Source organism: Vicia villosa, linkage group LG7, assembly GCF_029867415.1.
Source record: "Vicia villosa cultivar HV-30 ecotype Madison, WI linkage group LG7, Vvil1.0, whole genome shotgun sequence".
Taxonomy (NCBI): domain Eukaryota; kingdom Viridiplantae; phylum Streptophyta; class Magnoliopsida; order Fabales; family Fabaceae; genus Vicia; species Vicia villosa.
Genome location: NC_081186.1, coordinates 114,914,710 through 114,928,971, shown reverse-complemented (window position 1 = coordinate 114,928,971; position 14,262 = coordinate 114,914,710). Strand labels below are relative to the sequence as shown.

Sequence of the window (14,262 nt, the reverse complement as noted above, 5' to 3'; positions counted from 1 at the left end):
TTTTCAATTTTTCAATAACACGTGGCACAATCCCATTCACATATCAATTATTACCCTGTCGGCATTCCACAACCACCGCACGATCAAACCCCAACTTAAATCAACGGCTCTAATTCTCCCAATGCCCGCCAAAAAGAAAAACACGGTACTCACACACACACACACAACACGGTCTCACTTTTCAATAAAAAAAAAAAAAAGACACTCTTTAAGTTGAAAAGCCACACACACCTTCTTTAACGTTGCTACAAATACGTTGTTTTTGTTCTTGTTTTTTTCAGATAACAAACCTTAACTTCTTCTAACTCTCTCTTTATATAAATTTTATTTTTTAATTAAATTCTACCGAACCAAACTCCGAACCTATGGCTGAGCTCCAAGCCAAACAAGAAACAGTTCCAGTTACAGCTCCGGTCCCGACTCCGGCTCCAGCGCCAATTCCGGCACCCAAGCTAGCTGAGGCGCCGCCACTTGATGTTGCTGATAAGAAAGCGGCTGCACTGCCACCACCGCCTGCGGCGGAGGAAACCAAGGCTCTTGTTGTTGTGGATAATGAGAGTGAGTTTGTTTCTCTTTTTTCCTTCCACCCATGTTTGAATTTTCAATCTTTTGGCTTTTGGATATCATGGGTTGTCGTCAAAATTTAATTTTTATAATTGAATCAATATATAGTAGATTCATAGGGTGAGTTTTGATAGGGACTCTTAGGTTTATGAGAAAAGTTTTTGAAAACTAAAATTGAAAGAGTCTAACTATATGCAAATCTTAGCTCAATTGGCATTAATCGATATTACTAAATTAATCGATATTACTAAGGTGAACTATAATCATCTGTGTTTGAACTCTGATACTCACGGTTACGTAGGTGAGTTTTTAATAGTTATTACCATTTCGTAAAAAAAAACTATGGTTTTTTTTTTTTATGTATATAATCATTAATGTTTTAACTATCATAATTGTCTCAAAGCATGATTTTTTTTCCTTGTTGTTAGATGTTTTATCCAATGATTTTGTTCATGGGATGGAAGGATTTAAGTTTTATTTATTTATTTATGGGCTTCTTATGATTTTCAATTTTCATTGTTCTTTTGAGAGATTTTGTTTATGAATTGAGAAAGTTTTCAATTTTAAGTAATCTACTTTCCCTTTTCTCTCAATTATCCAAATGCTTAGTTCACATTTTCAATCAATGATCTGTAATTAGGTATGGATTGCAATTATTAGTTATGGTATTGGATGCTTTCTATGATGTGACTTGTTTGTTAATATGGGTAGGGTACCTTATTTTCATTGCCTTCCAAAAGTGTGTTTGACTCTTTCTATTTTCATTATAGGAACATAAATGATTAGTCTCTCCTTTATTCAATGGATCTTGGAGAGAATATCTAGCTACCTATAGTTTTTTGGTTCACAAGATAACTAAATTGATATTTACTATATTGAAATTGAGTTTTTAATTAAATTTAGTTGATAAATAGAATCACATCTGATTAGATTAGAAACTGAGTGGGTTTGAACTTGCAACATTTTACTTATTCATTGTAAGAGTGAAATTTTAGTTATTAGATTAGAATACTGGGTCTTACTCTATTTACTTGGATCGGTTCATGGATCACATTTCGTCATAATATTCTACTACATTTAACAAGATCATGCAACAAAATCTGATTTACTTCTCTACATTTAACAAAATCGACATCAACTTGTTTGACTCCTCTCCATCTGATTTACTCTCCTTAAAATAAAATCTACAACTCTTCTTTCTAAATGCACAAACCAAGTCTATTTACATGCCCAAGCCACCTAAATCTATTTTTCCATTATCTACTCTATTTTAAGGGTTATCTCAACACTCTCATATATTATCCTTTCTAATCTCATTTCGTTTAATTTTATCAAATTTTCAACACAACATCTTCATTTCTATTACACTTACCTTATTCTAAGTTTCTTACTTAACTAAAATTTTGGCTATTAAACTATTAGAAAAAAAATTAAGCTATTTATTCATATATACTTACTTGTTACATCATTTCTTGTTCTACACGTCAATAAATAATTTCTCCATGGTCCCTATTAAAGTGATTTTCATTAGCACCTTAAATTGTTTATAAATTAGTTGTCCCCCATGTTGCAAGGAAAAGTCTTTTTCTTTATGTAAATGATGCTTTGAATTATAGGAAAAGCTACTCTAATCATTTATCATGTCTCACAATCATCTTTAATTTAATTTATTGAACATTATGAAAATGAGCATCTTTATTAGAATCCAATAAAACAAATTACCTTAAACATATCATTGCTTTTCTTTGCTATATTTCCTAAAGATCATTACTTTTCTTTACCATTTTTCTTTTGATATACAGAGACACCAGATCCTGTTAAGAAAGTTTCAGGAGGATCCCATGATAGAGGTTAGTATTGTCTTTTCTCACTACTTAGTAAATTATCCTTCATGTTTTTGCACCATTAAACGATGCTCGTGTATTTAATACTACCTCCGGTTTTACTTATAAGAAAAATTCACTTTTTAAATACATTAAATAATTAATGTATCTAAACAATATATAAATCAGATATATTAATTATTTAATAAATCTAAAAATTACAAATAAGATCTGAGGGAGAAAATTATTTGAATTTATCTAATGACATAAATTTGTGTAAGACTTTTTTCAGAGAACTCATGCAAACAACTTATGACAGTATCGATAACTTGTTTTGTTTTCAACTTATGAATTTCTATGATCTACAGATATCGTTCTTGCCGGAATCGAGAAAGAGAAAAGATTATCTAATGTGAAGGCATGGGAAGAAAGTGAAAAATCCAAAGCAGATAATAAGTAAGAATTTATTTTCATCTTTGTTTCAAATATTTGTACAAAACATTTAAAAAAAAATTTAAAAAGTAGAGTTCTACAAAAACGGTCCGTTACAGCAAAAACATCTGCGACTAAATAGTATCGGAAGGTGTGATACCGATAATGTTATTTACCGTTTTTACGATGAAAAGGAATTTGTGGTTAATTATACCACAGTGACCGCAATCAATATCGCAACACTTGAATTGACCGAAACCGAAATCGCGCCTTTGTGTTTAGTATTCTAAAACTTATGAATTATTGGATTTCTTAACAGAGCACAAAAGCAGCTATCTACTGTTGCTGCTTGGGAAAACAGCAAGAAAGCAGCTCTTGAAGCTAGACTCAGAAAAATGGAGGTATTATACCTAATTTTTTTTAATCATTTATTAGAGTTAATTAATATTGATTAAGATATAATAGCATTATAAATAATAATGCATGTTGGTGCATTACATGTCATAATAATTATATACATGATATAGCATATGCTTTTATTGACATCAAAAAATTAATAATGTTTTTTTTTGTTCTTGTCGTATAGTATCAATTATTCTTTTGCTGTAATCAAATAGTATAAAATTAAATATTTATTTTTGGAAACTTTAGGAACAATTAGAGAAAAAGAAAGCAGAATATGGAGAGAGAATGAAGAACAAAATAGCTATGATTCATAAACAAGCAGAGGAAAAAAGAGCAATGGTTGAAGCAAAACGAGGTGAAGATAATCTGAAAGCAGAGGAAATAGCTGCAAAGCATCGTGCAACTGGAACTGTTCCAAAGAAACTTCTTGGATGCTTTTGAAATGATGGTGTTATCAATTATGAAATTTTGTCTATATTTGTTGTTGTTCATGTTATTATTCTTGTTGTTTGTTTTTAATGTTGTTTGTGTATGTGTGTGAAAAGTAATGGAAAGGGAGAATACAATGAGAAACATGTTGGACAGGTCAGAGGATCTTTTGTTTAGTTGGAGGATCCAATGTTATTTGTTTATTTATAATTATTATCGAGGAATTTTTTTTTTTTTTGGAATTAGTATACATTATTGGGGAAAATAAGATGCCTATTTTTTAATAAATTAAAAAATTTATTAAAAAAAAAGTTACTACATACAAAAAGTTACACAAGAGAAGAAATAAAAGATTGCAATGTATAAAAAATAATATGATGAAAGGTAGAATCCAAGTCAGTTTAAAGGGTTGCACTATCTATGATGTGAATGTGGAAAGAGAAGTTTTATCTTACCAACTTGAATCTTGACATAATTCTAAAATTAGCAAAGGAGATAAGAATTTACTATCACTGAACTTACTATTTTAGAGGTTGCAAAACAGGTTTGATCTATTGAAAATGTCAGTTTTACCCGCACTTTAAATATAGAATAAGGTAAGAGTTTAAACTCGCACCCTCTAATGTGGCAGTTCTGCAATACTTTGTTTTTTTTTTTCGAACTTTTGCGGGCGCGAGAGATAACATAAATTTTTGCATTTTTAGGTTTTAAAAATGCAACTTTCATATGCTCTCCCATACCAGTCCTCATTTTTTACTAGACAAGTCAAAGTTTTAGGCTCGCACTCTCAACTATATATGTTTGTCACACTTCGCCCCTTTTTTTGTGAACTTTTGCAGGGTGGGCTTTGTTGGATTTGGTTGAAAATATATATGTTGAAGAAGTCTCACATCGCTTAATTTTGTGAAGGAAGAGGTAGTCCAAGGCTATATAAAGATTCAAATTCTTCGTTGCAAGATGCACCAGTCAAAAACACTTTAAGCTTGTATTTGACTTTCTTTTTTCTCTTATTCTTTTGTATTAGAGTGTTGTGAGATGTAGTTAAATACTTGTTTTGGAGGATGTGGGTGTACTGGGGCCTGGGATATTTGAGGGTGTATTATGTGTTGTAATAATTTTCACATAGTGTTATTCGCTGGTTGTCATTTGACAACGGTCGTAGTTTTTCTCCGGTTTTGGAGTCTCCACGTTATTTTCTTGTGTTGTTATTGTGTTCCTCTTTATTCTCCATGTTTGTTATTTTTCCCAACAACTGGTATCAGAGTTTTTTTGTTCGATCCGGGGATAGGAGTTCTTAGTATGCTATGTGGTTGCAGTTTTGTCTGATCTTCCACATCAGAAAAGAATGGTGGTATTGTGAAAGAGTTGTTGAGCTGAAGTCATAAGTTCCGCTGTGCAGTTTGGATTAGAGAAAATTGATGGAAGAATTGTTTTTTACTTGTGAAAAGTTCAAGTCAAAGATGTGTTGATACAATTAAGATTACACAAGGTGCAAGATTATGCCGGTGGTTGAAGAGCTTCCTGCCAACAAGGAAGTTACACCATAAAGTTTCAAGTTGATTTTTGCCATGTGAAATTCTTGGAGTGGTTTAACTTCAAGTGGAATTTATTCTTCATGATAAAGTATATGATTGTCGGTGTTGACAATGTGAAATTCTTAGAGTGGTTTAGCTTTAAGTGAAATATATTTTTCATGAGAGTATGATAGTTTTTAAAACTATGATTGTCGGTGAAGACAATGTGAAAATTCTTGGAGTGGTGTAACTTCAAGTGACTATACTCTTTATGGTGGAGTATGATTGCCAGTGAAGACAATGAAATTTGATGTATTATTCTCAATCAAGGTGGAGATTATTGAGATTGGTTGAAAATATACATGTTGATACTCTTTATGGTGGAGTATTATTGTCGGTGAAGACAATGAAAGCTTATATTATTTTCAATCAAGGTGGAGATTGTTGGATTTGGTTGAAAATATATATGTTGAAGAAGTCTCACATCGCTTAATTTTGTGAAGAAAGAGGGAGTCCAAGGATATATAAAGGATTCAAGTTCTTCGTTGTAAGATGCACCAGTCAAAAGCATTTTAGGCTTGTATTTGACTTTCTTTGTTCTCTTATTCTCTTGTATTAGAGTGTTGTGAGATGTAGTTAAATACTTATTTTGGAGGGTGTGGGGGTACTGGGGGTCTGGGGTATTTGAGGGTATATTATGTGTTGTAACAATTTTCACATAGTGTTATTCTCTGGTTATCATTTGACAACGGTCGTGGTTTTTCTCCGGTTGTGGAATTTCCACGTTATTTTCTTGTGTTGTTATTGTGTTCCTCTTTTTTCTCTATGTTTGTTATTTTCCTAACAGACTTAAATGGGCGTGCGTGCCCATTTGTCACTCCTATATTATTGTGTTATGGCCAAATAATGTAAAAGCGCACAACTAGATAGCTTGAAAGTATACATTAGATTTCTTTGAGTGAGAACGAAACTCAGAAAATTGAGCGGTGTATTTGAAAATATTGTTACAAGTGTTGTGGAGAGACCTAGTAAGTTCAATAAACCTGACCGAATGCATTCGACGAGTGGACAAATGAGAAATAAGTGTTAATAATTTTCTTCATATCCATCACCATTCAAGTAGACAATAGAGTCTGAATTGATGATACCTTGACGAGTTAGATTAGTCAAAACAGGAAGTCTATTTCAAAGTAGCTGCCAAATAAAAAGGGAAACCTTGGAATGAACTACTTTATTTAAAATCAAGTCTTTAAGAAGGGGAGAAACTATCGATTCTTGATAAGAAAAAAACAATTTCTACTAACTAAGTCTTATCTTTGTTCAGCAGTCAAATCCACATGTTTAAAACATTAGCCCGCAAAAAAATATATTATTACATAATAGTACTACCACATGGAGAAGTGTTCGAAGTATTCAAGATTCTTCTAGCTTGCATAACATGTATGAAGGTGCATAAGGGACACATGGTGGACTTATGACATAAGTTCAAGGTGGACAGACAAAGGAATAAACATATGGCATAAATTCACATGAATAAAATATATCAAGACAACTCATTCATAACATTCAAAAGATTACTAATTCATAAAACTTCACATTATCCAGCAAAGCAAGTTTAACTCAAAATGAGTAAAATAAACACAACAACAAAAAATATTATGTTACATTTTCTAAGCAATAAGATAGAAATGATAAACCTAAGGATGACACTTCAGTCACTTGCAATTTGTTAGTTAGCTAGTGACATCTTTCGTCACGTCTCCCACATTGTTTCCTTCAGCCTGACAAGACCAGCGTCGCGGGAGAACTCTTCGTCTTCCTTTATTTCACTTTTGGAGAATCCTTTCCAAGTTTCAGAATGTCTTTCTTCATTGCATTGCATATTTCTTTATAGAGATTTTCTAGATGCATAACCCCTCTCTCTCTCTCTCTCTCTCTCTCTCTGTGTGTGTTTCTTTGGCCTTTGCAATGATCCATTAACTTAAGGCTAAGAATAAAGCATATTCCTTTGTGGTGTACTATGATAGCACTGCAGCAATGCAGGAGCAGTAGCAGTACATTAGCGGCATGCCTTGACAGCTTTTTCACAATTTTTTCTTATAGTGTTTCATCCTTATCCATTCAGTATTAACATTAAAGTTGAGAATTCATACTAGCATCTTCTAGATCGAGGCCTGCTGGATGTTGTTCAAGGATTCCTGGCGTGGAAAAACTTGTCACAAGAGTCAATTTTGCACAAACACAAAACACATCAAATTGATAAAAGAAAGCAGCTAATGTGCTCTTTCCTATATTAACTAAAGTGACATAAAACATCAATAAATGACATTACCCAAGATATAAATTACCCTAAAATTCAAGTATAAAAGAATTAAATATCTCACATAAAATGAGTTATCAATAGTTCTTGTGATTGAAAAAAGAATTTGTGGTCTCCAATATTCAAAAATAAGACCATGAACTCTAATACAGCATTATATATTACTATTTTAAACCAAAATAGGATTTAATTCTAGTGTCCATGTGAATACGTGAAGGATACCAAGAGACAAAGTTCACGATCCTATTTCCAAAACCCTTCTTAGATCCTCATAATATGAAAATAAAAACACGAAGAAAAAACTCTTACCAAATAAATGTGAGACATTTTCCCAAAACATTTTAAAAAGCATTTAACTTTCTCAATTGTTAGAGAAGATTTCCCTTTCTTCAATATCATCCTTCAATGAAGGAATCTTTTCCAACTATCAAGGTCATTAACATAGTTGTTTCTAGAATTTTCATGGCTACTTCACTCCTTTTGAAACAAGGAATTGGTAGTTGTTTTAGAGAAATGATGCAAATGATCTTCAAAACTTTCTTGAATTTATTCAAAATTAGATCAAAAATTATAAACGAAAAAGAATTGAAAATATTTTGATGAATTTTTAAATACGACCACGAAAGACTGCGAATTGCACCTCTCATTAATGTATGATGGTATAATACCTTTTTTCGTCTTGTATCTTGTACTCGAGTTCTTTTTGGTCCCTTATCTTTAAAAATACCATTTGAGTCCCTTAATTATGTGAATTGGACCATGTTGATCCTTTCCCTCCATTTTGTTAGTCAAAATCAATCATTAAATCTAGATGGCTTTGACGTGGAATACTATGTGGCTTAAACTAATTTAGCGACAGAAAAATTTGTCACTAAAATATTTTCTAGGTTTTAATCTTCATCTTCTTCCCTAAATCCAAACAAATCCAAAACCCACAAATTTAAAATGCAGAAAGACAATTTAGGATATGGAGAAGCAATTTAGAAAATCCATTTCATTTTGATGTGGATAAGTAATTTAGCAAATCCATTGCATTTTGATCTTCCATATACAAGATACTTAGAGTTACATTTTTTCTCTATATCCAAAAAGAACCAGAAGATGTATTATTGCTTCTTCTTCTTGGATTCATCTTCACTGTAAGCGTTGTCGCAACGGGAGGAGTTTGTTCATTCTAACATAGTGGAGGCGGTGGACAGTGGATTATTTTTTATTGAGTGTATGGTTGTGGTTTACTGAGTGTGTGGTTGTAGTCAACGGTCGAGGATGTGGATTCATCTTCGTGAACACACCCATTTCTTTCTCACAGTGAATTCGTCTAAGCACTTTTTCTCTGACACTATTGCCTCAGCTTCTAGCAACGAACGATTCAAGCGACAAAAATGACCATTTTCGGAATTTGATGAAGTGTATGAAACATCTTCATATGAAGAACGTGACTTTGTCTTCTCAACATAAACCATAGATTCTATGGTTTTCCTTTGATTCTTTTGTTCCAATAACTTCACTTATTCTTGAAGTTGTTCCATGTGGTTTATCACATATCCTAACACATAAGCCTTATCCATCTACACACCCAAATAATTACTAATTATTAATAGTAACCTTTATGAACCCACTTGATAAATCAACGATAAAATCAATCTGGGTATTATTAGGACAAACTTAGGTACAATTCTTTAGATGTGGTTTTTTCTATTTTCCAATAAAAATATGACAAGTGTATAATTTCATCTTACGTATACAAATTTCTCCTATTTTCACTCACTAAATGATATTTAAGTATATTTGTCATATTTTCATTGGAAAATAGTAAGAACCACACCTAAAGAATTGTACATAAGTTTTGTCCTTATTATTAAGCATAAAATTGAACCCTTTTTAAATATGGAATCAATGTTGAAAGAGCTATGAACTGTTGACTAAGTTTTTCTCTTCTCTTTTCTCAGCAATCATGTGATCTTGAGCATGTTTTGTAACTAAATCAGTCTTTTTGCTTTCTACAATAATTTTTTTAGGTTATTTTTTCTGATTTTCTAATAACCATTTAAAGTTAAACGATTCCCATGATTCAAAATGTTACCTTTTGGTTCTAGTCCTAGTTTTGGATTCTCATTGTTAAAACAAATAGTGTAGGAAAGAGATTAATCCTTTTTTTGTGAGGAAGGGTACCTTATATTTGAAGGGTTATTAGGCCTGAGTGTCAATGTAGGTCTCTCAAATTGTTAACAATATCTCTTGAGGAATTACTCATAGTTCTTGAGGTTGAGTGAGAATAATGGCTACCATTGGACAAAGATGGTTGCAAATTGTTATGGTCTTGTGACAAGGTTATTATGCTAATGTCATTAAAACCATTAAAATGAAATAGAGGAACGGTTGAAACCTAAAAACAGAATAGAGGAATGGTTGAGATTTTTGAATGATGTGTTGTTAACAATATTGATATGGTATTGAGTTTAATGAAGAAGATGAACAAAATTTCCAAAACCTGAAAAAAAACAATTTTTGTGACATTTTTTCTATCGCTAAATCGATCACTAAATATTATGTTAAACGTCATCTGCCAAATGAGCGAAAATTATCGTCGTCAATGAGATTTGGATGGAAAGTACTAACGTGATACATTTTGAAAAGTTGAGGAATCCAAATAGTCATTTTAAAAATTAAGGGACGAAATTGGACTCCGGGTCAAAGATACGGGACGAAAAAAAGTATTAAACCATGTGAGATCTCACGTTGCACCGCAACCAAAAATAAATTTTGTTCAAATAATAATAAACCAATTAAAGATTCGCATCCCTTATATTTAACAAAATACTTGTTGTGAGATTCGATTAGCTTTAGTGGTAACAATTTTAACTAATAAAATTTAATGCATAATAAATTTACTTGAGCAGTAGTAATGTTGCAACTCATTTGTGAAATGATCCCAAAAGAAATGACTAAGGTTATCCAAAACTTAGAGGCAAAATGTCACAAACCCTAGCAGAACAATATATGACAATAGGAATCCAATTTGTAACAAACCCTAAAATATAATCACAAATTTTGAGAAATGTATAAATTCAACTTACCTAAAAAGATTTAAAATAAATATATAGGTATTATTTATATTTGGCCTAATGGTAAGAAATATTTAAAAGAACAATATATCACAAATACAACATAAAATACGGAGGATACTAAAAATGAGAAATGTTAGCACTAAAAAACTTGCAATTATATCATATTAAAGTATTTATTTTAATAAAAAATTTGGAATTAATTTTATATTTGATAAAATATTTATATAAGTTGTTCTTAATTTCATATTTTAATACATTATCTATTAGGTATATCCCAGATCCTAAAAAGAATTTAAAATTATTTAAAAAAGAATATCAAATTATTAACTTAAACTTTATACTATATTTAAGTGAATGACCTACAGTTTAAGTTATAAACCAATATAATTTTTGAATCCAATGAGTATTGTTTATTAATTATGATATAATCATGTCTCAATGAAGAAAACTCTAACTTTTAATAAAATTAGTAAAATTTAATATAAAGTCTTATAACTCTTCTAAAATAATTGTATTGTTTCCATTGTTTGAAATAGACTTAGAAATATCAAAGAAAAAACTTAAAGCCAAAAAAAGGAATGATTAAGTTCAATAATATTGTATTAACTCCAACTCTTTATGAAAAATTCAACATCTTACATTAAAAAATAACTTAAAAAAACTTAGGTTTCATGAGAGTTAGAACAAAGTATTAAATACATTTTAACGTTTAAGATAATAACTCATACAGTATAAATAAGATTTTGTTCATAATTGACTAAGCGAATCAAATCTCCATTACGACTTTGATTAAAGTGTCACTCTAAAATGGCCATGACATTATTTAATGGATTTAATGTAGTTGTGATCTTTATGATAAGTTTTACTTTAGTTTTGAGAATATCATCGTGCTCTGAGATTCCACAACCACCTTCTGCAGCTCCTTCACATGATATTGGTCATGCATCAAGGCCATTGTCATCATATGAGAAATATTTAACTGTTTGTTCAAGCAAATTAAAGAAAGAATGTGGTAAAGAGATATTCTCTAGTGTATTTGTTGGAAATGGAATTGTTAGTGACTCTTGTTGCCATAGCCTTGTGAATGACGTTGGAAAATCTTGTCATTTTGACATGACAAGATATGCAACACAATTGCCAGCATATGCAAAAAATAAAACAAATATTTTAAAAAGGTGTTCAAATGTTTGGAATCATTGCATCGCGATTCATCTAATGTAAGCTTGATGTTAATTTTTGTAATAAATGATAGTCACATGATGTATCAAATAAAAATTGTAATTTATATTAAGTAAATTATGTTTATGTTGTGTATTTCATTTCTGGGTGTTGTGCTCATGTTTTTAGCCTTCATTAATAACTAATATATTTAAAATACACATTAATAACTAAACTAAAGTTTCTATTTAGTGTGAAGGTCTATTTTAGTCCTCACAAAAACTGCAGAGGACATATTAGTCCCTGAGAAAAAAAAATCCCTATTAAATCCCTTACAAAATTTAACCGAGCCATGTTAGTCCCTCTACTAATATTTTTTTCTAACCGTTTTTTTTCTTACTTTTGAACTTGCAACTGGACTGCCACTGAAGACCCATTTTAGTCCCTCAATAAAAATGAAGAGTCCAAATTAGTCCCCGAGAAAAAAATCCTTAATTAATCCCTGATAAAATTTAACTGAGTCATGTTAGTCCCTCTTTTAACATTTTTTTCAAACGATTTTTTCCTATTTTTAAACCGTGACTGGACTCCTATTTTACGACTATCGATTTTAAATTATTTATGAATGGATTGTAGATAAATCATCGCGATACCACAATGTTTTTTTTTGTTGGGTTTATTATCATTCTTATTGATGGGTGACTACGGTTTTTCTTGTTATGTATTCTTGTGTATTAGGTGTTGTTATTATTTCAGTTGTTAATGATCTTTTAAGAAGGTTTAGTTCTGCTACTGGGGTGATTTAGGCTAATGTCTTACTTTTGTAAATAATAGTTGTGGCAAAAATAATGCACATGATATGTTACGGAAAAAAATTGATTTATCTTGTTTGAGTTTCCAATTTCTGAAAGTAGGTCTATCTTGTCAAGTCCAGTCACAGTTTAAAATAGAAAAAAATCTTTTGAAAAAAATATTAAAAGAGGGATTAACATGGCTTAGTTAAATTTTGTAAGGGATTAAATATAGAATTTTTTTTAGGGACTAATTTGGACTTTCTCTTTTTTGTAAGGGACTAAAATGGGTCTTCATTGGCAGTCCAATCACGGTTCAAAAGTAAGAAAAAAAACTGGTTTGAAAAAAATATTAGTTAGGGGACTAACATGACTCGGTTAAATTTTGTAAGGGATTTAATAGGGATTTTTTTTTCTCAGGGACTAATCTGTCCTCTGCATTTTTTGTGAGGGACTAAAATGGACATTCACTCTTCTATTTATTATAAACACATAAATAACATATCGTTTATTAGAAACTCTCTGAGTTTAAATAAATTCTGAATTTCTAGACTAATATATGAAACCAAATACTAATATAATAAAGTTTAAACAACAAAAACTAATTCAAATAAAGGTATTGGTTAAATTGAATATATAATTGAAAAAAAATATTTTTTATGTTCTATACTCACTACTACAAAAAAAAAAAACACCCTTTTACCTCGGTTAGAAAGGGGATTTTATTAATAGGTGAGATAACGAATGGCGTCACGAAAACTTGCCTCTTTTCTCCTCAAGTAAAGTTCCACCTAGGGGAAATTGTACCGGTCATGGATTTGATCCCCTACAACAATGTTTTTTGGATTTTCAAAATTGTGCTACTTTTTATCACAGTTGGAAATAATACCCGAGATAAAATAGACTGTTTACATAAATTTTGTTTTAACCTATTTTTTCCGTTTCAATCTACAAAGCATCAAATTTGTTGACAAATTTTGAATCTTCCTCCTCATCATCATCATCATCATCATCATCATCATCATCATCATCATCATCATCAACAATAATAATAATAATAACAACAACAAAAATAAATAGAATCGTTGAACATTAAATCTCAACAACAACAACAACAAGATCCATAAAATCTTTAAACATTAAATTTCAAAAACAATAACAACAAAATATAAACAAAATCAATAGAATCGTTAAATTTTTAATCTCAACATTAGTAACATTTAACATTTTACTTGATACAACAACAACTAAGATTGCTAAGACCATCTCCAATGGTAGTTTCTTCTATTGAGTTCTCCACTTGTACCATTAATTTAATAATTAAATATTTAAAAAATTTGCCATGTCATAATAGAGTTGCATTGCAATGCAACAACTAAAAGATTGTAGTACCCAATCAAATCAAGTTATGAGGTAAAGTTGTGGGACCCATATCAGATTTTTATTAAAGTTAAAATTAAATAAATTCTTTTAATATGATGTGGCTTAGTGGGTCCCATAAAGAACTCAAATGTAAGTTGCACCATTGGAGATGCTCTAAGTTACATTCATATTTTCCTACCTAACATTAAACATTTTTAACAAGCAATTATAAGAGAAAACATTACATAAGACACCAACCTTGAAATTTTTTCATACTCTTGTAATCAATTTTAGAGAATGGTGTTGTACTTTATTCGACTGCTTTCACTATAACTGTTTTCATTATTTTAAATTTACATTTCATCATTTAGCATCCAAGATAGATTGTTAAGGCAT

The 14,262-nt window shown here is 30.6% G+C and overlaps 1 protein-coding gene across 1 annotated transcript; it reads left to right on the top strand.

Moving 5' to 3' along the window:
• The first annotated feature begins 231 nt into the window (after positions 1-231).
• On the top strand, positions 232-3,829 carry LOC131616649 (remorin-like). The gene is made up of 5 exons (XM_058888030.1): positions 232-558; positions 2,367-2,414; positions 2,756-2,843; positions 3,139-3,220; positions 3,471-3,829. Exons 1-5 carry the CDS (start codon positions 366-368, stop codon positions 3,663-3,665), a joined length of 606 nt encoding a protein of 201 aa, XP_058744013.1. The 5' UTR covers positions 232-365; the 3' UTR covers positions 3,666-3,829.
• Positions 3,830-14,262: the final 10,433 nt, after the last annotated feature.

What these genes read in the sequence shown, in the direction of transcription:
- LOC131616649 (XM_058888030.1), top strand. Translation starts at nt 366, where the DNA reads ATGGCTGAGCTCCAAGCCAAACAAGAAACAGTTCCAGTTACAGCTCCG. An exon ending in AGGAGGATCCCATGATAGAG is followed by an intron (nt 2,415 to 2,755) that starts GTTAGTATTGTC and finishes TATGATCTACAG; the next exon opens with ATATCGTTCTTGCCGGAATC. An exon ending in AAATCCAAAGCAGATAATAA is followed by an intron (nt 2,844 to 3,138) that starts GTAAGAATTTAT and finishes ATTTCTTAACAG; the next exon opens with AGCACAAAAGCAGCTATCTA.